General features: G+C 57.6%; 1 protein-coding gene across 1 annotated transcript; it reads left to right on the top strand.

The window, feature by feature from the left end:
* The first annotated feature begins 3,337 nt into the window (after positions 1-3,337).
* CA9 (carbonic anhydrase 9) lies at positions 3,338-25,507 on the top strand. The gene is made up of 14 exons (XM_034788776.1): positions 3,338-3,415; positions 4,201-4,426; positions 5,200-5,370; positions 8,259-8,401; positions 9,536-9,628; positions 10,173-10,239; positions 11,405-11,562; positions 11,806-11,947; positions 16,714-16,788; positions 20,288-20,362; positions 23,810-23,833; positions 24,345-24,380; positions 24,711-24,804; positions 25,149-25,507. Exons 1-14 carry the CDS (start codon positions 3,338-3,340, stop codon positions 25,213-25,215), a joined length of 1,449 nt encoding a protein of 482 aa, XP_034644667.1. The 3' UTR covers positions 25,216-25,507.
* The last annotated feature ends 1,454 nt before the right edge of the window (positions 25,508-26,961 follow it).

The following is a 26,961-nucleotide window of genomic DNA, read 5'->3' on the forward strand; positions in this document are numbered from 1 at the left end:
CCCCGGCCCCGCACCGCCGACCCCAGCCAAAGAGGCCCCGGCCGAGCCCCCCCTCCCTCCCGATTTTCCCGGACATGCCTGGCTTTTGGGGATTTCCCCCCGGACGGGGATTTGAGCCCCCAAAAGCCGGACCGGACGTATGGTAACCCTACCATTATCCTGACCCTTGTGTCTCATTTGCCCTGTAAATCAGAGTGGGGACACCTTACACTCACTTTGCACTGGTGTCAGTGACAACACAAGCAGGGCCGGCTTTAGGCCGATTCAGCCGATTCGGCTGAATTGGGCCCCGCATCAAGAGGGCCCCACGCCGCAGCTCTCCACCCCGCCCCCAGCTCACTTCCCCCTCCTCTCCTCCCCTGAATGCTCCGCCCCCTGCTCCTCCCCCGCCCCTGCTTCCCGCGAATCAGAGGTTCGCGGGAAGTCTGAAAAGAAGCAGGGGCAGGCAGGCAGCACTAGATAACCCGGGGTGGTGGGGGGCGCGAGGAGGGCTCCGGGGAGGCACGGCCTAGTCCGGCCCCGGTTCCGGCCAAGTGCGCCAGCCCGCGGCGCGGCTCCGGCCCAACGCGCAGCGTGACTCCGGCCTCCCGGCCTGGCCCGGCCCCCCGGCCCGGCCTGGCCCAGCTTCGAGTCCGGCTTCGGGTCCGGCCGCCCGGCCCGGCTCCCACAGCGCAGCTCCAGCCTGGCCCCCGCGGCGCGGCTCGGCTCTGGCCACCAAGGGGCTCTGGGCCGGACCCAAGCCTGGCAAACACGGCTGGAGTGCAGCTCGATTCCTGGGGGCGGAGCTTGCAGCAAGGGGATGTTCGGTGCAGCGCCGAGCCATGTTGGCCAAAGCCCCGTTAGCGCTAAGGGGGTGTTCGGTGCAGCGCCGAGCCGTGTTGGCCAAAGCCCCGTTAGCGCTAAGGGGGTGTTCGGTGCAGCGCCGAGCCGTGTTGGCCAAAGCCCTGTTAGCGCTAAGGGGGTGTTCGGTGCAACGCCGAGCTGGGTTGGCCAACACCCAGGTGCGTGAGCTCACAGTGGCTTTACTCATGCTTCACACCGCCAGGGCTGTACTGAGCTATTTGCAAACGGCGACAGCCTGCGACATGCTGCCGCATCCCGTCTCGTGGGGTTTACCTGTGTTCGAGGGCAGTGTGATACTAAGTGGAAGTGTGGGCAGCTTATGGGGATAAAGCGGGGGAGTGATTGTGTGAAAGTGTCCGGGGAGCTGCGAAAGGGGAATAGCTGTGAAGAGTGGGGTGGGGCAAAGGGTTTAGAGTGAGCTCCAGGGGAGGAGAGTTTAAATTTATCTCCTGCAAGGCATGGTTTAGCATGAGCACACTGGGGAGTCTCCTTCAGAGCAACAGTTTAGGGTTAGCACATGGGCAATAATTATTGAGGGTGAGTACTTGGAGTGAAGGGGGCTAGGGGAAGCACCCAGGGACAGAGCCGTCCCCAGGGTATGGCAAATTGGGGCAACTTTGGGAGCTCCCGCTTTGGAAGCTCCCGCGGTTCGTAAGGAGGCAGGTGGGGAGGTGGGCACAGGGAGGCGAGGAGGAGCCCCCCCACACCAATCTTCCCCTCCCCGCAGCGCCTCCTGCTTGCCAGCGGGCCCTGCCAATCAGCACCTCCCCTCTCTCCCAGTGCCTACTGCAGATCAGATGTTTCGCCCGCGGCGTCAGGAAGCGCTGCGGGGGAGGGGAGAGGAGTGAGGGTGTGGCACACTTTGGGGAGGGGGCAGAAATGGGCTGGGAAGAGGTGGGGCAGGGGTGGGAAGAGGTAGGGTGGGGGCGGAGCAGGGGTGGGAAAAGGCAGGTCAGAAGTGGGGCCTTGGGGGAAGGGGTGGAGTGAGGGCGGGGCCTGGGCAGAACTGGGTGGGAGCACCACCAGGCAGATAGAAACTCTGCGCCTATGTCCCGGGCCCCGCACCGCCATAGGGATGGCCCTGCCCAGGGAGTACGTCTATTAAGTGAGCACCAGTGGGACCACTGGGGCAAGGGCTCAAGGGGAGGGTGAGTTCTCTGGGGGAACAATCTAGGGCACGTGCCCAGAAAGGGAACAGTGAATGGTGAGCACGTGGGTGAAGCAGTCGGTCAGGCTAAGCACCGGGAGGGGGGAAATGTTCAGGATAGACACCGAGGGAGAACCAGAATAAGTCTCCTCTGTGCTCACTTTAAACCACAGTGCCTGGGTATCATCCTAAACCAGTCCCCTGGTCTGCTCACTCCATGTAGGGGAGAAACATGTAAATGCTGTCCCATGAGTCCGTCCTACCGCTCTTCACTGTGCTCACGCTAACTGCACCTCTCTGAGTGCTCTGCCTGAACCGGTCCCCTCTCATGCCCCCCTAAATATTTCCTCCCTGGACATTCACTCTCAAATTCTCCTAACACAAACCCCTGGCCCTTCCCTACATGCTCATCCTACCCTGTTCCCTGGGTGCCCCTGCTGAATAGCTCCCTAAGTGTCCACCCCAAACTGCTCTGCCCTCAATGCTCTTCCCTGGGTGTCCATTGGAAAGCGCTCTTCTCAGGTGCGCCCCTAAATGATTCCCCAATGGTTTCACCCTACATTGTTCCTCTCCTACACCTGTTCATTGACTGTTCACCCTACACTGCTTCTCCCTTGGGCCCTGCCCTAAACCGTTCTGTGAGGGTTCACTCTAAATTGCCCCATCTCTGGGATTCACTCAAAAAACATTCGTCCAGCGTTCACCCTAAAGTGCTGCTCCCCACGTGCTCACGCTGAATCATTCCCTGCTCCTCCTTGGGTGTTCACCCTAAACCAAGCCATTGGCGTTCACCATAAACCTTCTTCCCAGGTGTGTGCCCTGAACAGTTCCCGGGCACTCACTCTAAGCCACTCTGCCTAGCAATATGCACCATGAATTGTGCTCTGTGGGTGCCACCCTTCTCTACTCCTCCCCCAACGCTCACTCGAAATGTCCCCAGGTGCTCAGCCTAACCTGTTCCTCCTTAGGAGCTCCAGCTAAACCTCGTACTGAGGTAACTAGGAGCAACTTGTGACACACCAGTACCACGGCTTCCAGCTAGAGCCCTGCGCCGGACTTTTAAAAATCCTGCTTCCACTAGCATGGCAGCGGGTCCTGTGGGACCTATGGGATCCCAGGCCCTCTGCAGGGCTCTACACGAGTCCCACGCAGGGCTCTACCAATAAGGGAAAGAGCCCATTTACTGAGACCCGGCAGGGAAACCCAGAAACCTTTATAGGCATTCAAAATACAGGAATAAGGAATAGCAAAAGTAACCCAGCCAAAAATAATATTGGGTCAAATCCAACATGCACAGCCTAACAGGTCTTAAAGCAGACACGTGCCTGGGCAGGGGCTATGCTGGCCATGGATCCCCCAGAAGTGGTGACGCACACGCACACGTGTGTCTTCGGGCACAGCTCCTGTAGCCGCACGCGCACACACGTGTGTCTTCGGGCATAGCTCCTGTAGCCGCATGCACACACACACGTGTGTCTTCGGGCACAGCTCCTGTAGCCGCACGCACACACACNACATGTGTGTGTCTTCGGGCATAGCTTCTGTAGCCGCACGCACACACACGTGTGTCTTCGGGCACAACTCCTGTAGCCGCACGCACACACACGTGTGTCTTCAGGCACAGTTCCTGTAGACACACACACACACGTATGTCTTCGGGCACAGCTCCTGTAGCCGCACGCACACACACGAGACGTGGCTCTGTCTGCCTCACTCTCATGCACACACAAGGGCTTCACGTGTACATGGACGCAGGTCCCTGTGTCGCCTGGCGGTGCGGACGTGGAAGGGATGAGGCTTGCTCTCTGTGGTGCCGCCTTTGAGTTTCTGGTGCTGCTCACAGTGCAGTGCAGTCCTGTGGCTCCCAGAGCCACCAGCATGTTTTCATTTATGGCCATAGCTCTGTTGCTTGTCTCTCCCCCACCTGTGACTTGCATTAGCAGTTTTGCCTCATGTCTCTGACCTGGCCAGCCAGGCTGCCTCTGAAAGGGCCATGAAGGGCAGGGCAGCAAAGCGCACGCTTAGCGGCGGAGAGGGAGCAGCACGGCTGCGCCAGGAGCGTGTCTCTCTCCCTGCCAGGATCAGGCTGTAAATCGTCTTCTCACAGCTTGTTCAGCTGCGCCTTAAAATAGATGCTCCTGGCAGTGGACAGTGTGCAGAGCCCTGTCCTGTGACAGCTGCACAGAGATTCCAGCAGCTTCTGAGCTGAGCACTGTCTGCTGGCGGAGCAGGCCCTGGTCATCAGCTTGTCTGGGCCGGAAGCAGCATCGCAGTGCTGCGCCGGCAAAGGCTTCTGCGCAAATCTGGAGGGAGCTAGCGCAGGGCAGCAGCACCCCAATGCACTATGCTCAGGGCAGGTACCACAAGAAAGGGCAAGAGGATGCTTGCACTGTCCGTTCCCCCGCCCCCACCACCACTCCGGGGTAAAATTCAGGGGTAAGTAGCCATCAGTGAGACGGACTGAGTGTGAATAAACACACTGCGCTGCACCCAGACCCACTGAGTGGCCAACGCAATCCCTGTGGCACATGCTCGTCAGCAGGGCTGGTACAACCATTCAGGCAAACTAGGCGGCTGCCTAGGGCGCCTAGTGGTTGAGGGCGCCTAAAAGCCTGCTCAGGCGAGGAGGTGGCGTGGAGGTGAGCTGGGGCGGGGGTGCGCGGGGAGGGCCACCCACAGTAACAGGGAGTGGGGGCGCACAGGGGAACCGTTCCCCGCCTCAGATCACCTCCACTCTGCCTCCTCCGCTGAGCACACAGCCCCCACTCTAAGTCTCCTCCAATCGGCGCCGCAAGCCTGCGAGGGGAGGAGAATTAGAGTGGCACTGGGATGCTCAGCGGAGGTTTAGCTGCTGTGGAGGCGGGCTCCCCAGGCGGGGTTAGCTGCCGCAGGGGTGGCGGGAGGGGGGCTCCCCGGGTGGGGGGCTGGGTTAGCTGCTGCGGGGCGGTGGGGTTAGCTGCGGGGGGCGCAAGGTGGAAGTTTCGCCTAGGGCCCGAAACTTCCTTGCACTGGCCCTGCTTGTCAGGAGGGACCAGTGTTTGCAGCTGAGCTCCCCACAGGCCCCTGGTTCGCTCAGACCTCTGTCATCACCATCCCGTGAGTGCTGCAGCCTCTGCTGGTGGGCCCGAAGTCCTCCTGCACGCTCCCCTTCCCTGGCAGGCTCCCTCACCCCGCAGGGTCCCCCACTTGTCTCTCTCTTCCCCGCACAGATAAGGACGAGTGGCAGCTGGAGTTCCGAGACTGCGGTGGGCAGATGCAGTCTCCCATCAATATTGACACCAATTCCACAATCTTCAGCCGTGAGCTGCAGCCTGTTGTGCTGGCGGGTTACAACCTGGACCCCAGTGAGCGTCTCAGCCTAATGAACAACGGACACACAGGTCAGTGCAGGGGCTGAGCGGTGTGTGCAGGCGAGAGCAGCGCGTGGAACCTCCTGCCCCCCCCCACCTAGGAGCTGGACCTGCTGGCCACTTCTGGGGTGCAACACGGTGCCAGGACAGGCAGGGAGCCTGCTGACCTCCAGGAGCCACCGGAGATAAGCCCTGAGTCCCAGCCCTGAACCCCAACCCCCTGCCCCATCCCTGAGCTGCCCCAAACCCAGAGCCCCCTCCTGCACCCCAAATCTCTCATCCCTGGCCCCACCCCAGAGCCCGCATCCCAAACGAGAGCCCCTCACCCCCTCCTGCACCCCAACTCCCTGCCCCAGCCCAGAGCCCCCTCCTGCACCCTGAACTCCTAATTTCTGGCCCCACCCTGGAGCTTGCACCCCCAGTTAGAGCCCTCACCCCCTCCTGCACCCTAACTCCCTGCCCCAGCCCAGTGAAAGTGAGTGAGGGTGTGGGAGAGTGAGCCACCAAGGGAGGGAGAATGTAGTGGGGGGGGCAGGGCCTCAGGGAGGGGCTGGGCTAGGGTGTTCAGTTTTGTGCGATTAGAAGAGGGGTGGCCAACCTCAGCCTGAGAAGGAGCCAGAATTTATCAATGTACATTGCCAAAGAGCCACGGTAATATGTCAGCAGCCCCCCATCCGCTCCCCCCACCCCGCTCCCAGATCTTCCCACCCACCAGCAGCCCCGCGGATCAGCGCCTCCCCCTCCCTCCCCTCACATCCCATCAGCTGTTTCGTAGCATGCAGGAGGATGGGGGGCGGGGGGGACAGGAGCTTGGGGTGGCCATTCCGGAGAGGGGCGGCACGTCCAGCTATTCGGCAGCAATTCAGCGGACGGTCCCTCACTCCTGCCAAATTGCTGCCCCAGATCGCGATCGCAATTGCGATCGCGGCTTTTTTTTGGCTGCTCGGGGCGGCCAAAGCCCTGGAGCCGGCCCTGGGGGCGGGAAGGGGTGGAGTGGGGGTCAGGGCCTGTGGCAGAGCCAGGGGTTGAGCAGTGAGCACCCCCCAGCACATTGGAAAGTTGGCGCCTGTAGCTCCAGCCCCGGAGTCAGTGCCTGTACAAGGAGACGCATATTAACTTGGGAAGAGCCGCATGTGGCTCCGGAGCCACAGGTTGGCCACCCCTGGATTAGAAAGTTCCAACCCTAGGGGAGCTTCCAGCTACTCCAGTCCCAGCCTCTCCCAGCAGAGGGGACGCTGTGGGGAGCAGGGGGGCAGGAGCGCTGGCTGTGGGGGAAACTCCTGGTTTTACAGTTCCAGTCTCCCCCAGCAGGCCCCACTGGGGTGCCAGGTCTGGGTAAGCTCTGGGCTCACTGTCTGCCCCTCCCCGTGACGGTTCCCTGACTGTCCTAGAGTTTCATAGATTCCTGGATTCCAAGGGCAGAAGGGACAATCAGATCCCTAGTCTGACCTGCTCTGTGGCACACGCCCTTGAATCCCACCACAGTCCCCTGCACTGAGCCCCAGAACTTGTGTTTGGCTAAAGCAGCTTCCAGAAAGGCAGCCAGGCTTGAAGACGTCAAAGAGACGAGGAGTCCAGCACTGTCTCTGGCAGTGTGTGCCAGGTGTTAATCACGTTAAAAAAATTCTTCCAAATTGGTGCCTAATTTCTAATTTGAATTCATGTGTTTTCAGCTTCCAGCCATCGGTTCTTGTTCTGCCTTTCTCTGCTAGAGTAAAGAGCCCTTAGAACCTGTTATTTTCTTCCCAGGAAGGTACTTAGGGCTAAGGTACTTAGGTAAATAAGGGTTTGTGTACATGGGGACATGCAGGAAAATTAATCTGAATTAGCCAAAGGTATGAATTTAAAGTGGATTAGTTAAACTGCCTTGAACTCCTGTGTGGATGTTCTTATTCAGAATTAGAGTGGCTTTTTTTCAGTTTTGTTTAGTTCACTTTAATTCTGATTCAGAGTGTCCACACAGGGATTTAACTAATCCACTTTAAAAGTTAGTTTCCTGAGTGTTCCTGTGCTGTAGACAAACCCTACACCATAATCAAGTCACCTCTCAGTCTCCTTTTTGATTAAACAGATGGAGGAGACATTTTCTGTAGCACTCAACTCACAGATCTTTTCTTCACCCTCTCTAATTTTCAAATGTGGACCCCAGAACTGGACCCAAGTTCCAGTATCAGTCTCACCAGTGCCGAAGACAGGGATAAAGGCACCTCCCGGCTCCGTTGCTAATCCCCTATTTATACCTCCAGGGAGCTCATTAGCCCCTTGTGCCAGTGTTGCACTGGGAGCTCCTGTTGAGTTGCTCAATCCTTTTCAGAGTCGCTGCTTCCCGGGACGCAGAGCTGAGATTCCTTGTTCTTAGATGTATCACTTGGCATTTGGCTGCACAAAAGCACATTTTGTTTGAATGGGCCCAGCTTACCAAGTGATCCAGATTGGTCTGTGTGGCTGCCCCGTTTTCATCCTTATCGCTCTGCCGATCTTTGTGCCATCAGCAGTGACTTACTGCCAGAGCGTTAGGGAAAGGGTTGAATAGTGTCAGGCCTTGAACTGATCCCTGCAGAACCTCACTCTAGACTCCCCGGATCAGTGAGGCTTCCCCATTGGCAGCTGTTTTTTGAGAGCTGTTGGTTAGCCGGGGTATAATCCATTTAACGTGCTCTATTGCTACTGTACCGTGCTACGTTTTTAACTTACAGTGTGGTACTGTACTGTGTCTCCGTACGTTACATCTCTACCGTTCCCTCTATCAACCAAACTCCTAATTGCATCAAAGAATGAAATCAGTTTGTTTGATAAGACCTGTTTTCCATTAAACCACATTGACTATTTTCCATAACACACATCTTCGCCTGGTGCCAGCGCCATGGATCAGAGCCCACCTCTGACTTCTCTCCCCCTTCACTCCCTCACTCCTGCAGTTGTCCTTCGGCTGCCTGGCTCTCTGACTATTGCCAGCGGCTACCCGCAGGAATACAGAGCTATGCAGCTGCACCTGCACTGGGGCTCCCCGGAAGGGCCTGGCTCAGAACACACCGTGGACGGACGCCGCTATGATGGGGAGGTAAAGATCCGTCGTGGGCCTTCCCCTCTTGCCTGCTGCTCCCCGGGTGTGCCTCAGTGCTTGGTGGTGATCACTTCAGTCCCACCCGCTCCAGCTGTCTGCACAGGGTGAAGGGCTAGTGCCCTGAGGCGGATGTGGCACCCCCAGGTCACTGGCTGCCCTTTGTCCACAGACAAAGTCCACAGACATAAGCAGAGTTTATGACACAGCCTGAAACATGGAAGCAGAGGGGAAGTGAGGCAAAACTCCCCCATGGAAGGGACATTGTGCCAGCCGGGTGGGGGTGGGGAGCCAGGCACCCAGTGCACAATGCGGGGACGGACCCACGCGGGGAGCACACACTCTGCGTACAGGATAAACAGTCCATACGGCTCTGCAGCCAGACTGCCCTGGCGCTAACCAGGTGCTAGGGGCACAGGGAGCCCACCCCCACCTAAGTCCAGGGCCCATCACAGCCCCCTTTAAAATTGCCCTCGGATGTGCCCAGGGGGGCACAAGCTACCCCAGGGGACCTAGAACCTATGGAGGGGGCAACGCAGAGCTTGATTCAGCTTTTCCCCAGCACTCTGGCCCGTTCCCTGGCATGTGAGGGCCTGGGAGGGGGCAGCTCGCTGTGCCCTCGTCCTTGGCACCAGCCCAGAGCTGTGTGGGCAGAGAGCTCCTGGGACTGTTGTCTCATACACAGAGGTGTTTGCTGCCTGGGTCTGGTTCCTAACTGGTTCTACCCCCCTCCCCCTGTTGCTGTTCACACGGAGCCACCAGGGCCCAGTGCATCAGGGAGGACAGGAGTTGGAGGGGCTGCCAGCATGCTGCTGCCCCAGCTAGAGGGGCACCAGGGAGACGACCTTCAGCCCTGACCCATGTGCAGAAAACAGGGGAGGCTGGTGGCAGGGCTCTTAGGGCAGCAGGGGCTGGCAGCAGCAGGTCACTGTACAATGGTTTGGGGAGCTTGCCTGGTGCCGAGTGGGGGGCTCTGGCCACATGACCAAGCCCCAGGTGCTGCTAATGGAGAGGCCCTAGTGCTGGGGTTGGCCAGACCTGGTGGGGTCATACTGGGACCGGTGCAGGTCTGGGGGGTCCAGCACTCACCCACGGCACAATGGAGCCTCAGGGGGTTCTGTGCTTTGATTCCAGATCCATGTGGTGTATTACAACCCCAGCTTTGACAGCATCAAAGAGGCAACGAGGCAACCCGGTGGCCTGGCAGTGCTGGCAGCTTTCCTGCAGGTGATGGCAATGGGGGCAGTCCCTGGGAAGGGGGTGGGGGCAGTGCCAGGCAGGGATGCTCTGATCACTGGGCTGGGCGTGGCAGGGTAGGCGAGGACTGAGAGGGCATAGGCAGTTCTGGGGTGGAGGAGAACAGGGGCAGTGGAGGGCAGGGGCTGTCTGGGAGGGAGGAATGCTCTGACAACTGGGCCATGCCAGCGCGGAGACGGGACATGCCCCGATTGCTGGGCTATGCTTGTGGTGGGAGGCAGAAAGTGCTCTGTGCACTGGTCCAGGTGAGGTTAGGGGATGCCCTAATCGCTGGTCAGTGGTAGGGTTCATGCTTTGATCCTGGTCGGGGGTGCAAGGGCCGTGCTGCGGGATGCCCTGACCCCAGCCAGGTCAGTCAGGGAGGTCATGGGTTGCTCCGCTGCCTGTGAGAGTGAAATTAGTCCCATGTTCAGAGCTACCCTCCCTGCTGTGACCCAGCTACCAGGGCTTAATAGGCAAGGGACTGGCCCTTCCTGGCGCCTGTGCTCTCACACCTGCTGAGTCTGTGTTACAGGTTGGGCCGGAGGACAACGTGCACTATCAGCCTCTACTTGAGCAGCTGCATGAGGTCCAAGAGGAAGGTAAAGCCCTTGCCTGCCTAATGCCCACCATGGGGACAGCCCGGGCAGCCGTGAGCTGCCTGCTGCATGGAGAGGCCCGTGCATGCCAGAGAGACAGACAGAGGCAGGCAGCTCCTGTGAGACAGACAGGCAATGAGTGGCCTGTCTCATCCCTCGGGATTCCCCGGGCTCCCACTCTGCACCTGTCCCAATGACATGGCTTCTCTAGCGCCATAGGCTCGTCCATCCAGGGCTTGTACAGACTGGCTGTGCCTGGCCAGGGCAATGTGCGTCTGCAGTGAAACCAGGGCTCAGTTCCCAGGCGGCTGTGCAGTGACAGCTCACCGTCTCTGGATGTTGGCTCCTGGGCATGTGCTGACCAGGATCATGCTGTTGGTGTCACGAGGCCGAAAGGAACCAAAGTTCCTCCGTGTTTCACTCTAATCGACCTCAAAAGCCAGGGGCAGAAATTAGAATGTGTAACAACCAGTTGTCAGTTACAACCCCCCCCCCATACTGGTACCAAGCGGTAATAATGAGACCTGTATGTTTCTGGCTGAAGGGGAGATAATAAATCAAAGGGAAACAGGACCAGGTAACGGTTTAGAGGAGTGTTACTAACAAGCTAGACTTATAGCCGCCAGAATGATTTAACTGCTTAAATGTATAAACATGGCTTTTGTAGAAGAAGGGAGAGGGAATGGGGGAAGGGGGGCAGAGAAGGGAGAGGGGAAGAGGGAGGAATTTGGCTGTGAAATGTAATTACTTGTTACTTGCTTAAAGTAAACTATTATAGGAGAAAGGGAGGGTGAAGGAGGGGGGTAAAGGGTGAAGCCTAGCTGCAAAAGAATAAAAAGGGAAAACTGTTTGTCTCAGTGTGCTTGATCTGAGACTTGTCTGTCTCCTTGCACCACTTTGAGATCTCAAATAAACTTTGTTTGCTTCTCCATCCTGGTGTGTTCATTGGCGTGAAGCACACCGGGCAGCGAACCCGCTGTTGCTGTCCTCGGGCTCTTTCGCCAGCAACAATGCTGTCCAGATTCAGATCCCCAGGGGCCTGTGCAGCTCTCAATTGTTGCTGTGCTCTAGTCCATGGAGCTGTGCTGCTCTAGATTGTGCTGTCTCTCTGTTCTGGAGCATGGAGACACACTGCTCTAGAGCACAGGCAGTATTTTTTTCCTTCCAGGCACGGAAACGACTGTGGCTGGATTCAATATTGAAGGGTTGCTGCCCGCCAACCTAAGCCGCTATTACCGCTACAGCGGCTCTCTGACCACCCCTCCTTGCTACCAGACCGTGAACTGGACTGTCTTCAACCAGACGGTGCTGCTGTCCAAGGAGCAGGTCCGTCCGGGGGGTGAGGGCCTCCTTTTCTCCTCTTGGGGGTGGGTGGGGCTGTCTGCAGGTGGCTCTGCCATGCCTGTCACGCTAGGAGCTGCGTGCCAGCACCAGCAATGGGCGGGGGCGGCCCGTGGGCCACTGGAGACTTCCTGAAGCCAGTCCCCCTCGCACCAGGGCACGAGGATGGCTGAGTTCGAGAGGCTCCCAGGGGCGGCTTAGTGACGCCGTTCAACCCTCCCTCTCCAGATCTCGCTGCTGGAGACCACGCTGCAGGGAGACGATGACAAAGATCTGCAGAACAACTTCCGGCTAACCCAGAGCCTGCACGGACGGAAAGTCCTAGCGAGTTTCCAGGCATCCCTCAGCCCGAGGCGGGTCCCGCTACCTGGTAAGGAGCTGTGGGATGGGGCTGGGCGGTTCTCTGCTGCGTGCCACCCTGACACAGACAAGCCTGGCAGAGCAGAGCAGGACCCGGACGCTGGTGTCCCAGGAAGGAATAGCTCATGTAAGCCAGTGCCAGCGAGCGGTGGGGCCAAACAACGCACTGGGTCTCACTGCTAACCTGACCTGAGGGGGCTCTGTGGGGAGGCAGCTTGGTCTCCAGGACCTGCTCTGTCCTGGCCTCCAGCTGACATGCCAGCAGGGCACAAAAGGAATGTGTCTGAACAAGTAGTCACAGCAAGTTGTTAAGTATCAGGGGGTAGCCGTGTTAGTCTGTATCTACAAAAACAACAAGGAGTCTGGTGGCACTTTAAAGACTAACAGATTTATTTGGGCATAAGCTTTCGTGAGTAAAAATCTCACTTCTTCGGATGCAGCATCTGAAGAAGTGAGGTTTTTACTTACGAAAGCTTATGCCCAAATAAATCTGTTAGTCTTTAAGGTGCCACCAGACTCCTTGTTGTTTTAGCAAGTTGTTGGCAGTTTTTGCCAGCTCCCTTCGGGACCCAGGCGTTCAGGTGCTTCTCTGCATGTCTCCAGCCCTGTTAGCGAAAGCCAGGCTGGAGCTGCAGGAGAGCAGGACTCTTTGAAACCCCAGAACACACCCTCCAGGGGTATTTTGTGGCTCCCACTTCTGGGCCTGGCTATGCCCAGCAGTGAATGGGGGCATACCCTCTTCCCCACCTGGGAAAGGGCTCGGTCAGTTCAGCTTCTTTGAACCCTTCCCTGGAACACTCCTGCCCCAGCTCAGGGGCTTTTGATCTTCATGACCCATCAGTGGTCTAGGAAAGCCGCAGTCTCGCTGCCCCACTCCTGGATCATTCAACAACTGAGGCTGGGCCAAGCAGGTGGGCCAAGCCCTGGCGTGTCTCTGTGTCTCACCACCAGACAAAGCCACCCTGTGCATGATACAGCAGGTGTGTACCAGGCGATAACAGAACCATTAATGGCCTGTGATACCGCATTGGGTAAATATTTGCCTGGCGGAGCCCCATAGTGTGTCACAAAGTCCTAGTTTTGGGCCCAGTTTCAGTTACTGCCTGTAGAGCAGACGATTGACCCACCACCAACCACATGTGCTGGTGGATGTGCCGGAGCCCTGGTACAGAGAGGGTGGCGGAGGCCTTGGAAATCGCAGTCACTGAGATCGCCCTTACAGCACCCATCGTGCAGGTGAGGGTGGGTTTCAAGGAGAGACAGTGCAGGCGCCCTAGAAGAGGGGTCACACTCTGTGGGCTCAGCAAGGCCCAGGGATGTCAGTCCTGCTGCTGCCCAGCGTGAAGGAAGAACCAGACTCACTGGAGAAGAACGTCCCTGGCTCTGCCCCACAGGCGCCTTGATGGGGCCTGTTGGGAGCAATAAGGGCCCATCTGTATCTGCACAGATGTCACACGGCTCCCTGAAGCAGTGAGGAGGGGAAGGTCTGGGTGCCCGACCTCCACAGGGGATATGATGATCCCCTGTGTCATGTGGGGCAGCATGAAACCACCAGGGGCTCTGGTCAGTCCTGCTGCCCCAAACCAGGCCGAGCTGAGCCCTTAGCTGAGGCTGCTCTCCCAGTGCCTCCCACTCAGCAGCCCGGGTGCCCCAGGGAGACAGCAGGAGGGGGCAGGGTGACACGCTAACAGGCTGCTCTCCCTCTGACGTCCCAAACATTACCGGTTAAAACAGGCTCTGGAGGGAATGGAGGCTGGGACTCAGCCTCACAGGGAGAGGGGCAGAGGAGGGGCTGGCACTATGGTGGGCCACAGTGCCTCCTTGACTGCAGTGACCATGGTCTGGACAGAGCCGCTGGCTTTGGGCAGACGTGGGAACGGGAATGGGCTGCAGGCGCTGTGGAGCCAGACTCCCTGTGCCTCCGAAAACATGGCCAGGCTGGGGCTGAGCTGCCTCTGGCCGCACGTGAGACCAGGCAACTCTGTGGTGGCACTGAGCGTGTCGACCGTACCAGGAGGCCCCGGCGCTGCACATTGTAAGGGTGGCGCTGGCAGGAGCTGCCCCAGCCATGGCTCCTGGGGTCTGCCCACCCCTTTCCCAGCCAGGCTTTGAGCACCCGGGGCACAGTGCAAGTGATTCGTCTTCTACACCCTGGTCAGAGCTTGGCTGCTGCCTTGGGGAATGGCAGAGGATGGTGAGTAGCATCCCTGCAGCTCTGTCCCCGCTAGGTGGTTGCTGGGGGGACTGTCTCTCATGGCCACACCAGCTCCCTCTGCAAGTGCCCTGCTTGAGGGGGCACGAAGGGCTCTTGTGATGGTGTCTTGGGGGTGGTGATGGTTAGCACAGGGCCGTGTGGGTGCCGTTGGGCCCCTGCCGCCCGCCTGGCTGGGTTTGCTCTGCTCACTTTGCTGTAGGAGCTGAAGCCATTGGTAACATGGCTGAGGGCTCATTTCCTGTGTGCTTCTTCAATTTCTGCTGGCTGGTGTCACGGAGTCCCCGGGCGATGCTCTGGAACTGCTCCCCACGAAGCCAGTCAGGACTCTGGGGAGCCTCCTGTCCCTCGGAGCAGACTGTCTTCAGGGCAAGGAGCTCACACGGCTTCACCTCCTGGGTCTGACCTTGGAGCATTCAGCATATGCCCCTCCATGCGCTTCCCACAGCGAGTCCACCCCGGCGGGGTCCTGGGGAAGCCAGAGGGTCCTGCACCCCCACTTCGCAGACAGACGTGACTCTCAGCCAGCCAGTAAAACAGAGGTTTATTAGATGACAGGAACAGGGTCTAAAACAGCTTGTCGGTCCAGCGAACGGGATCCCTCCGCCGGGTCCATTCTGGGGCCCAGCGAGCCAGACATCCCCGTCTGCTCTAACTCCTAGTCCCCAGCCAGCTCCAAACTGAAACCCCCTCCACCCGCTCCTCCTCTGGGCTTTGTCTCTTTCCCGGGCCAGGAGGTCACCTGAACTCTTTGTTCACCTTAGCTATCTCCTTGCAGCGGGGGAAGGGCCCTGGGCATTAGTTGCCAGGAGACAGAGTGTCGGCCATTTTATGCACACTGGCCTTTATCCCACCACCTAAAGACTTAAGAACTGAGTAGGGGAAACTGAGGCACCCACACAGTATTCAGAGGAAACATTAAGAACAGTCCGACTTCGTCACAGCTGGGCATCCGGGCTTCCGGCCCTCCTGGGATGGTGCTGATGAGCTGGCACCCTGGTGCAGCAGGCACCCATGGGCCAGGGCTCGGCTGGAACAGCTCAGAGCCACTGACCCACTCTTGGGCCTCTAGGGCTTCGAGAAGTTAAAGGCCCTGGAGGTGCGGGAGGGAGGTGGCTGGGCCTAGGCAATGCATCTCTGTTGTCTTTGGGGCAGATGACGCAGCTCAGAGGGACAGATTGCCTCTGGCAAGTTCCTGGCCCACTGGCTGCTGGGTGGAGAGGTCCCCCGGCTCAGTGAGAGGAGGCCCTACCAGAGCAGAGCCCTCTGGCTCCGGCCTGGCTCTGAGCATCTCTGTCAGGCTGTAGCAGGGTGTGGAACTTGGCTTGGGGCTGTGAATGCGGGAGGAAGGTGCCACTTGCTGCAGGGCTCAGGGCTTTCTTCGTGGTTCAGCATGACTCTTCCAGCCAGGCTGGGCCCAGGTCCCCGATCTAAGCCAGACCCCTGTCTCTGCCACCCAGGTGCTGTGGGCAGTGCCTAGGACAGGGGTGGGCAAATTATGGCCCGGGGGCTACATCTAGCCCTTCAGACGTTTTAATGCGGCCCTCGGGCTCCTGCCAGGGAGTGGGGTCGGGGGCTTCCTCCACACAGCTCCCGGAAGCAGCGGCATGTTCCCCCCTCTGGCTCCTACACATAGGGACAGCCAGGGGGCTCCGCACGCTGCCCCCGCCCCAAGCGCCGCCTCCGCAGCTCCCATTGGCCAGCAAACAGGACCAATGGAAGCTGCAGAGACGGCGCCTGCAGACGGGGCAGTGCGCAGAGCCATCTGGCCGCGCCTCCACGTAGGAGCCGGAGGAGGAACATGCTGCTGCTTCCAAGAGCTGCTTGAGGTAAGTGCCACCCAGAGTCTGCACCCCTGATCCCCTCCCACACCCCAACCCCCTGCCCCAGTCCGGAGCCCCCTCCTGCACCCTGAACTCCTCATTTCTGGCCCCACCTCAGAGCCCGCACCCCCAGCTGGAGCCCTCACTCCCTCCCACTCCCCAACCCCCAATTTCGTGAGCAATCATGGCCCACCACACAATTTCCATACCCAGATGTGGCTCTCGGACCAAAAAGATTGCCCACTCCTGGCCTAGGGGCACGCAGTCCCAAAGGAGGCCGCGTCCCCGGCAGGGAATCAGGCAAAGCCGAGTCTAACAGAGGCTTGTGCTGAACACGTGGGGCACAGCAGTCAGTGCGCTGACTTTACCTGCCTGGCCCCAGTGCAGGGTCCTTCCCCATTAGTCAGGGCTTCGGGCTGGGGTGAGCGTTTTGGTAAGAGCCCAGAGCTGCCTGCAGAATGGTCCCAGGGGCAGGGATGGCATGGGCCCAGGATTCGGAGTGTCCTTGCTGCAGGCGGTTGAATTCAGTGAGTCTCTGGGCTGCTCACGGGATGAGGGGGAGGGGGAGATTGTGAAGGTTGCTGGGACATGTTGGGCTGCGGGTGTGGGACCAGGTTTGGGCTGTTCCTGGCTTCTGTGCAGGCATTCCAGGGGAGTTGCTGGGGGGATGGCTGGGGGGTGGTCACAGGGGTGCTGGGAGGCCCCTGGATCTTGTGTGTTTGAGTCCCTGAATCTCACCAGACGACGGCGTTCCCCCTGTGACGCCCGCCCCTGACGGTGCCACAGAGAGAAGCACGGCCGAAGCCCCCGGATCAGGTACCGCTCTCCTCCTGGTGGCTTTTGTTATCCCCTCGAAGGGCTGGATCGGGCTCCCCCCGTCTGTCCTGCCCGTCTCCCTGCAGCTAGCACAGCTGTGGGGGGTGGGGGGGCTCTACCGTGTCTGGGCAGAGTCAGCGCCTCTGCTGGGGAGCTGGGCCGAGAGGCTTCTGGGCTCTGAGGGGCAGCGTGGCTGGTTGCTGGGTGCGGCTGTGGATCTGAGGAGGTTGGGTGCTCCTGGCGGGCAGGGGCAGGGGCTTGGGGCTGTCTCAGTGGCTGGCTGTGGGGGATGGGTAGCTCTGGAGCGGGGGGGGGGTGCTAGCTGGAGGATGGGGCTCAGGGCTGTCTCAGTGGTTGGCTGTGGGGGATGGGCTCTGCTATACTAGGTATTCCCAGGAGTCTCTTTGGAGGGTGGGGTGACGGGAGTGTCAGTGGCGAGTTTGTTCCCCTGTATCGCAGACTCTTGCTGGCTGGGGTGTTTTGTTTCTTTTAAACGCCGTATGGGGGGGAGATAGGCCATGAAGGGCCTTGAAAGGGATGCAAGGAGACAAATGTTGGATGTTCTAGAGCAGTGGTTCTCAACCAGGGTTCTGGGGTCCCCTGGGGGGCCGTGTGTGACAATGCGGTTCTGGCGGAACCCAACTGAGAGTGCCAACTCAGAACAAATTGCTAAAATAGGGCAGTTACAGCCCAAGGCTGGGGTTTTTCCACCTCTAAGGCAAACCAAACCAGCCAGACTAAGACTTCGGTCTCACCCCACTGGTTAACCGCAAATCTCACAAGCAGTCTCCTTAAACACTCCAGTTTCCCAGTATCACCACCAGTGCCACACGTTATGGGGACAAATGGTTATGAAAACCAATACCCCAGTAAAAGAAAAAGGTTCTCCTGATCCCAAAGGACCAAGCCCCAGACCCAGGTCAATATACAAATCAGATCTTACCCACAAATCACGCTGTTGCCAATCCTTCAGAATCTAAAATCTAAAGGTTTATTCATAAAAGGAAAAAGATAGAGATGAGAGTTAGAATTGGTTAAATGGAATCAATTACATACAGTAATGGTAAAGTTCTTGGTTCAGGCTTGCAGCAGCGATGGAATAAACTGCAGGTTCAAATCAAGTCTCTGGAATACATCCCCCGCTGGGATGGGTCCTCAGTCCTTTGTTCAAAGCTTCAGCTTGTAGCAAAGTTCCTCCAGAGGTATGAAGCAGGATTGAAGACAAGATGGAGATGAGGCATCAGCCTTATATAGTCTTTTCCACCTCTTTGTTCTTACTGTGGAAAATTACAGCAAAATGGAGTCTGGAGTCACATGGGCCAGTCCCTGCATACTTTGCTGAGGTACAAGGCGTATCTGCCTTCTCTCAATGGGTCCATTGTATAGCTGATGGTCCTTAATGGGCCATCAAGCAGGCTAGGCAGAGCTAATCTCATCTTGTCTGGGATGTCACCCAGAAGCATAGCATAAGTTTGCCATACAGACAGTATAGAGCCATTATTCATAACTTCGACTACAAAACTGATACACACATATAGACAGCATAATCATAACCGGTAAACCATAACCTTGTCCTAGACACCCCATTTGACCCCCTTTATACAAGATTTGGGTGCCACTACAGGACCTTGGTTGCAACATTGATCTATATGGTCCCAGTTTATGTCAATAACGTCACACCGTGAACAGGTTTTAGGGGAGCCACCAAGCAGGGCCAGCCTTAGACTTACTGGCGCCCAGGGCAGAAAGCCAAAGCCCCACTGCCTGGGGCTGAAGCCCATTGCCCTGAGCTCCTCCACTCGGGGCTGAAGCTGAAGCCTCAGCAATGTAGCTTTGCAGGGGCCCCTGTGGCGTGGGGCCCCAGGCAGTTGCCCGGCTTGCTATCCCCTACCGCTGCCCTGGCTTTTATAGTCAGAAAACCAGTTGTTGTGGCACAGGGGGGCCATGGGGTTTTTATAGCATGTTGGGGGGCCCCAGGAACAAAAAGGTTGAGAACCCCTGTGCTAGAGAAGAGGGCGGCAGTGGAGGGATCTGTGGTCAGAGCGACAGGCTAGGAAATTAGCTTTGAGTATGAGCCGTCAGGGAGACGCGTGTCAAGACTGGTGCAGTAATTGAGACATGAGCTGATGTGTTTTAGCTTGTGGATGGATAAGAAAGGGCGGATCTTAGTGATGTTATGCAAAAAAAGCTGCAAGACTTGCACTCAGTCTGGATGTGAGGAACTAGAGAGCGGTCCGAGTCAATGATGACACCCCGGTGACAGGCCTGAGTGACAGGCAGGGTTGTGGTGTTGTCCACTGTGGTCAGGAAAGGAGGTAGCAGACTTGTGTGTTGGGGGAAGATTAAGCGCTCTGGTTTAGCCATATTGCACATGAGCTGATGGTGAGACAGCCAGGAAGCGATGTCAGCGAGACAGGCTGAGATGTTAGTGTGTACAGAAGGAGACTGGTCTGTGAATCACCATCATAGAGCTGGTATTGTGTTTGCAGATGAAATTACTCAGAGCTAGGTGTAGCGGGAGAAGAGAAGGAGCCCAAGGCCAGAGCCCTGAGGAATCCCCCAGACAGCTGAAGTGGGACGGAGGAGGAAGTTCAGAAGGACTGGCTGCAGGAGCAATTGGAGAGGTGGGAGGAGACTCAGGAGAGGGCAGAGTGACAGACGCCCAGGCAGGACAAGACTTCAAGAAGAGCATGGGTGACTGCGTGCCAGGCAGCTGACAGGTCAAGGCGGATGGGTCTGAGTGTCGGCTAAGACTCATTACAGACGTGGGTGAGTGTGAAGTGCAAAGAACAAGAGTGGAGCGGAACTCCAGCCAGCGAGCGTAAACCTTGTGTTCGGTGGCCTTAGAACTGAAAGGGAACTGGGCTCATTTGTTACGACGGAAGAAACTAAAGCATGCTTGCCGGCCGTGGGAAGGCGTTGTCACAGAGGGGCACGCGCCACAGACCAGTGAGAGATTACGGAGAAGGGTAAAAGGGGGAATGAGTGTGGCCCAAGAGAGCAGATGTTCCTGGGGCTCGAAGAGGCGAGCAGATGAAAAATTTCTGCCTCTGTTCTCAGGGAGAAGGTGGGGAGAGCTGTAGGAGGCGAAGGGAAGGCAAGCCGAGAGGGGGAAGGTCCTGTTATAGTTTGTCAATCTGCTCTTGGAAGGAATTGCCGCGCCCCTTTATGGAGAGAGCAGTGGAGGCAGGAGGAGGAGAGAGTTTGAGGAGTGACTCAAACATGGCAAAAAGAGGGCTGAGACTGTGGGGGTGCGACTCAGGTAAGGTGGAGACGTAGCGTTGTTTAGCAAGCCTGCTGGCAGCGCTGAAAGAGGTGCGAACAGATTTGTAATGGCGTGCCTCGCTGGGCTGCTCAGGGTATTTCAGGATTTCCAGGGCTCCATGATGGAGTTTTAGACTATTCCTTGATTCAGAGCGAGGGTTGTGGGTGGCCCTTGGCTGGAAAAGCCCCTCCCCCTGGTTTGTGCATATTTCAGTCCCCTGTAATCTCACCCCAGATGGCAGCGATGCCCCTGTGACTCCTGTCCCTGAAGATACTGCAGGGGGAAGCACCGACAAAGCGCCTGAAGAAGGTACCGCTCCCCTTGGTGGCTGGAACTGGTTCTCCCATCTCTGCTTTCCACCTGCCTGCAGCCAGCACAGCTGCTGGGAAGGGCTCTCTTTGGGCCAGTCGGAGTTTGAACCTTTGCTGGGGTTCTGGGCTTGATGGGCTTTGGTGCTGGGATTGTCTCATATGGGGGTTTGGCTTGAGGACTGTCTTAGCCTGAGCTCTGCTGCTGGCTGGGGGGTGATGGGCTGTGTGTGGAGGTCTCTCCAGTGCTAGAGGGACCTGGGCTCTGGCAATGGTTAGTTGGGGGGATGGAACGGTTTCTCTGGAGTGGGAGAGCTCTAGGTACATGGGCACTAGAATAATAAACAACATTCGCACTTTGTCCATGAGGCACTTTCAGGCTGTTTGGGCTTTCTGGGCCCTGGGCACTTCCCCTGCACACACCCTGAGTTCTTGCCATGGCGCTCCAGTGCCTCACACTTGAACTCCTGGTCTTGGCCTTCAAGGCCCTTTATCACTTGAAGGACTCCGTGATTATGGCAGATGTACACTGGCACAGGAGTGCCCAGCGTGATGGTAACAAAACCTGACCCTTGCCTGCCGGGGGTGCTATTACTTCTGCATATGGCATTGCTGAACACGGTGTCCTGCTCCAGAGGCCACACTTCAAAGGGGATGTTGAAGGCTAGGAAAAGGTTCAGGGAAGAGTTGTGAGTGTTCAAGATCTGGAAAATCTGCTTTGGAGAGACTCATCATTTTCTACAATTACTTACACAGGGAACAAAGGGCTCTTAATTCTACCAGACAAAGGCAGAATGAGCTCCAGTAGCTATCAGCTGCAGCTAGACAAATACAGACTAGAAATAAGGCACAAATATTTAGCAGTGAGAGTGATTGTGCCAATATTTAATGGTGTGTGACTGTTTGAAAAGGTTAAACAGAATGACCCAGGTAATTCCTGGTTTATCAGGCTGACGTTGTTCCTAGGCAAAACAATGGGGCTGCTGATATGGGACTCACTTAATAAAGAATTAAAGGGGTCGGGGTGTAATATAATTCATGCCAGTCAAAATGGGTTTATGGAAAATAGATCTTGTCAAATAAACGTGCTATTTTTTTATGAGATTACAGCAAAGGTAAATGCAATAGCCAGGCTTCTGTATGGGATTTGACTTGGTACCACAGGACATTTTGATTAAGAAACTAGAATGATATATAATTAATATGGCTAACAGCTGGATTAAAAACTGGTTAACTTATAGATCTCAAAATGTAACTGGGAATCATCAAACGGGTGGGTTTTCAGTGGGGTCCTACAGTCATCAGTTCCTGGCCTTATGTTATTTAACATTTTTATCAATTATCTAGAAGAAAATGTAAAATCATCACTGATAAAGTTTGACACAAACATTGGTGGGGCAGTGGGAAATAATGGGCACAGGTCACTGACACAGGGATCGGGATCGCTTGGAACCTGGGCGCAAGCAAACAATATGTGTTTTAATATAGCCAATGTAAACATGTACGTCTAGGAACAGCCAAATGCAGGATCAAAGGCTGCAGCCTGCAGGTACTGGACAGGGGACTCAGTCCTGGGAAGCAGCGACTCTGGAAAAGCCTTGGGGGTGGCTGTGGTGGAGAATCAGCTGAACATGAGGGGCCAGTGCAATACTATGGCCCAAAAGAGCAAATGTGACCCTGGGAGGCTGTCACGGAGTGTGGGGGAACACAAGGCCCTGCACCCCCGGCTTCCTGCGATTCACCAGGACTCTCAGCCAGCCAGTAAAGCAGAAGGTTTATTTAGACGACAGGAACACAGTCCAAGACAGGTCCTGCAGGCACAGGCAACAGGACCCCCACCCCCAATTAGCTGCATCTTGGGGTCCCAGGGCACCACAGCCCCCTTGGGGGGTCAGAGCCCCATCTGCCTCCCAGCCATTCCACCAGCCAGCTCTGAACCTCTCTCCCCAGCCTTTGTTCAGTTTCCCGGGCAGAGGTGTCACCTGGCCTCTAACCCCTTCCTGGGTTCTCACATTACATGCTCAGGTATTCTCCCTCACGGCCAGTCTCCTATCCCCAATGCAGACCATCCTAGCCACACTCCCCTGTCTTCCCAGCCAACACTCCCCATTCAGCATTCAAAGACCACATTAAGAACAGTCCCAGTTCGTCACAGAGGCATAACCAGGGGAATCCTGAGTAGGGGCAGAGAGTTTATTTTATCTCTGTATTTGGCACTGATGCAGCTGCTGCTGGAATAGTGTGTCCAGTGCTGGTGCCCACAGTTGAAGGGTGGATGAAAACTGGAGAGGGTTGAGAGGAACCAGAGAATGATTAAACAAGGGGAAAACCTACCCTATAGTGATAAACTCAAGGAGCTCTGTCATTTTTAGCTTAACAAAGATGAAGTTAAAGGGTGACTTGATCACAGTCGATCAGTACCGGCAGCGGGAACAGAAAATTGCGGAAAGATGGCCTGTCTAGCAGACAAAAGTATAACAAGATCTAGAGGGTGGATGTTGAAGCTGGGCAGGCACTGGGGTGGGGGTTTCCATGAGGGCTGGGCACAGGCATTTCTGAGAGGCCCCTGAATTGTTTGAAGTCCCTGTAATCTCACCACATGTGGTGGGACTCCCCCCGTGACTCCTGCCCCCAAAGACGCTGCAGGGGCAAGCACCAGCGATGTTCCTGAAGACAGTACCACACTCCTGCTGGCTGGTGAGCCCTGGGGATTGGCACTGACACTTCCATGTCTGTCCTTTCCATCTCCCTGCAGCCAGCACAGCTGCTGGGGAGAGCACCTCACATGCTAGGCATATTTGGGAGCACGGCTGGAGATCTGGGCTTCTCTCTTTGTCGCGCCTGGCTCAGGGGAACCAGCATTTCCCAAGCTGTGTTGCTGGCTGGGTTTTGGCACAGTTCCTTTATGGATTTCCAGAGTCCTGTGTGGGCAGCGGGGTCTCTCGGGAAGGGAGGAAGGGGGTTCTGGGCTCTATCAGAGGCTAGATTGGTGATGGTCATGGCCAAAGGACTGTCATACCCCCCTGGGGGTGTATGTGAGGGTCTCCCAGTGCCATTGTGTGTGTGACGGAGGCCTCGCTGTGGGCATGAGACGCTCCTAGCTGGGCTCTGGGTTTCCCTGAATTGGAAAGTGGTGGGGTGCGTTTCACAAAACACCTGAGTACGAGGAAGAACTGGAGCAGAGGCCAAGCCCCAGGGAGCAGCTGAGCCATGCTGAAGGACCGATGAGCTGGGCTTAAAGCAGCCGCATTGCTGGGGCTGGTTGTGTGCAGAGGTGGAGAATGTCCCTTCTGGAGAGGGGGGGCAGGGGGAATGGCAGCTCTGCTGGGGGCAGAGACCCTTCGAAGTTGTTTTACCAAAACCAAATAAATGGGGGGAGGGAGGGGGGCTGTAATGGGACATGCCTCCCCCCCCCCACGGCCTGCTCACCATGTTGCCTCTGTTGCAGGTGCTGGCTGCCCACCATGCGCAGGTAAGAGTTGGGCCCTGGCCCCACACCCCAAGGATGGGGCAGAGGCGAAGAATTGCCAGGCCTCCCCTTAACACCAGCTCATAGCAGGAGCTGCCAGGGCAGTGCCAATGTGGGGTGGTTCCTGCTTCCCTAAGGCACCATGCCAGGGGGGAGGGAAACATGTCCATGGGGTGACATGAGTTTACATGGGGGTGGGGGGTGGCTGTGTGCCAGGAAAGAGCCTGGCACTGCACAGGGGGGTGGGGGTGCACACACATTGGGGGTGTGCAGATTTCAGTGACCCCCTAATGGGATGGGTGGGGGATGGGGCTGCACGCTGGGATAGGATGTGGGGGGGGGGCAGGCTTGGTGGCTGCATGCTGGGATGTGGGCAGGCGATGGCTAGATAGTGGGCTGGGGGTTGTACATGGGGCAGGTGGGAGGGGCGTGGTGGTTCCTGTGATATTGGCACCTGTCCCTGCCCAGCCTCACCTGCTGTCTCTGTGTCCCCCTCAAACTGTTTCATGTTTAGATTCAGAAAAACAGCTGGGCTTCGCCCTGCAGACAGGTGAGTGCTCCCGGCTGGGTGGCCCTGGCCTCTCCCCCCATTCCCTGCCCCGGGGCCACCCAGCTTCTGCTACCTCGACCTCCTGCCCCAGGCCACACAGCCTCCCCAGCCTGGGGCTATCCAGCTTCGCTCAACTCCAGCCCTTGCCCTGGCGCTCCTGGCCTCTCCCTGCCCCTGTCCTGTGGCACCCCAGCCCTGCTCAGGGCCGCTAGCTTCCTCCTCCTCCCCCCCGGGAGCATCGCTTGGCTTGTCCCACTCTCCCAGGACTAGAGCTCTCCCTCCCCGTCTGTGTCTGGGGTCTCACCCCCTCTTGCTCTCCTGTGTCTGCAGCGGAGGTGCTGGCCGGTCTCTTCGGGGTTCTCTTTGCAGTCACGGCTCTGGCCTTCCTCATCTACATCTACAAGCAGCGGAGCCAGAATAGGAGGTGAGAGCTGGGAGCCCCAGGCATCCTCCACTCCCCTCTCTCTGTATGCAGGAACCTCCCCCTCCCACCATCCTGAAACTCCATTCAATTTATGATTCTCCCTTGCTGCCCCCCCAGCCAAATCCCCACCCCTCACCCCCGTGCCCTACCCTGCAAAGGCTGGGAGAGTCGCAGCCCACCTAGCAGCAGTCACTCCTGCACAGCCCAGCCCAGCGGCCGGGGGGTGAGTGGGGAGCACCTGCCCCATGATGCGGAAGGGGGGCTGCCAGGGAGCTGCAGGTGACCAGTCCTTTCTCAGCTCATTCCAGGGCCGCCCTGACCCCTGTGTTCTCCCTTCCCTGCAGGCCGGACTCTCACCCCAAGCCCAACGTCATCTACACAGCAGCCACCACAGATGAGAACGCGGCGTAGGCGCTGCCCCTGCTGCCCTGCGAGGGCCTCTGGCACATGGACAGGAGACCAGCACACGCCTCCTGGGGCTCACCCAGCCAGACCCTGCCACCTGCGGCCAGCCCAGCACGCCCTTCCCCCTACCGGGGGGCCAGAGCAGCTGGGGCCCCTCTGCTGGAGCCTTCGCTCCTTGAGGCCTGGTTACCGGCACGGAGGCTCAGTAGAGACTGAGGGGGAAAACTCCCCCCCTTTCACAGATCCTTTTTTTAAAAACACAATAAAATAAATGAAATAAAAACCTATTGCTACACCAGCCCTGCCTCTGCTGCAGGAGCTATCGCCCACGGGGGCCAGGGCCACTCCCACCGTTGCAGTGACGGCCCTGCCTCTGCTGGGGGATTGCCCCAGGCCAGGGCGAGGCAGCACCCCTGGGCAGGGCCAGGAAGCACCCGGGGCAGGGCCAGCTGCCCGTAGCAGCACAGCGGATGCCCAGCTAGAGCAGCCAGGAAGCCCCAGGGGTGGGAGTTAGCAAGGGGTGATTGTTACAAGCTAGCAGGGGATATGTCCCCCCACCGGGCTGGGGGTGCAGGAACCAGACTGAAGGTCCCATTGCCTGTGGTTAGTGAAGAACCAGTGGGACATTCCCCAGCTGTCAGGGTACAGGCTCCAGCGGCCTGGGCCAATCCCAACATGGGGGACGCTGCGGCTGGGCTTTGCCTTCCTGCCCCGCCCTGAGCTCTCTGCCCATTGCTGCATTGCCGTGGCAAGTGCAGCTCAGTCCCACATGTTCTTAGTGCACCGTGGGCTGAGCAGCAGCAGAAATTGCCACGAGGCCTGTCCCAGGTGGGAGGGGGATTCCCATGGCCATCGGCCTGCCCCCCAGGGCTCAGCAACCAGACACCCTGCATGCAGCAGCGGAGGCTAGACAGCCACTGCCCAGCCAGAGAGGGGAAGCCACTGCCCAGAATCCTGTGACCCTCTGGCGGGGCTCGTTACTGGGCCAGCCTGGAGCCCCGCGTCCACCTGGCAACATCCAGCCACAGCCCCACTCGATGCCAGTGCCACGGGCCGTGGACTGGCTGACACCTAGTGGCCATGTGGAATCCCTGCAGCATTTCTGTCATGAACAAGGACCCAAGGGAAACAATAAGACAGCCGCCTCCCCCTCCCCCCCACTGTCTACAAACCTCCCCTCCCAAGACAGTGACAGTGTGGTCGAGTGGATTCAGCACTGGACCAGGGCTCAGAACAGCTGGGTTCTCTTCCAGGCTCCCCCACTGGCCTGTGGGTGACCTTAGACAAATCAATTCTGCGCCTGTGCCTTGGTTTCCCCAGCTGTAAAATAAGGATAACGACCCTGCCCCTACCCCTGAAACACTGCATACGAGCTGGGTATTACCCCAACTTCACTCTAAACTGGGGGGAGAGGTAGATACACTGGAGGGTAGGGATAGGATACAGAGGGACCTAGACAAATTAGAGGATTGGGCGAAAAGAAACCTGATGAGGTTCAACAAGGACAAGTGCAGAGTCCTGCACTTAGGATGGAAGAATCCCATGCACTGTTACAGACTAGGGACCGAATGGCTAGGAAGCAGATCTGCAGAAAAGGACCTAGGGGTTACAGTGGACGAGAAGCTGGATATGAGTCGACAGTGTGCCCTTGTTGCCAAGAAGGCAAATGGCATTTTGGGCTGTATAAGTAGGGGCATTGCCAGCAGATCGAGGGACATGATCATTCCCCTCTATTCCACATTGGTGAGGCCT

Source organism: Trachemys scripta, chromosome 13, assembly GCF_013100865.1.
Source record: "Trachemys scripta elegans isolate TJP31775 chromosome 13, CAS_Tse_1.0, whole genome shotgun sequence".
Taxonomy (NCBI): Eukaryota; Metazoa; Chordata; order Testudines; family Emydidae; genus Trachemys; species Trachemys scripta.

Excerpts from the sequence above, each read along its gene's own strand:
- CA9 (XM_034788776.1), top strand. The coding sequence starts at position 3,338 with ATGGATCCCCCAGAAGTGGTGACGCACACGCACACGTGTGTCTTCGGG. Across the intron at positions 4,427-5,199 it reads CTCCGGGGTAAAATTCAGGG|ATAAGGACGAGTGGCAGCTG; the intron begins GTAAGTAGCCAT and ends TTCCCCGCACAG. Across the intron at positions 8,402-9,535 it reads GACGCCGCTATGATGGGGAG|ATCCATGTGGTGTATTACAA; the intron begins GTAAAGATCCGT and ends CTTTGATTCCAG.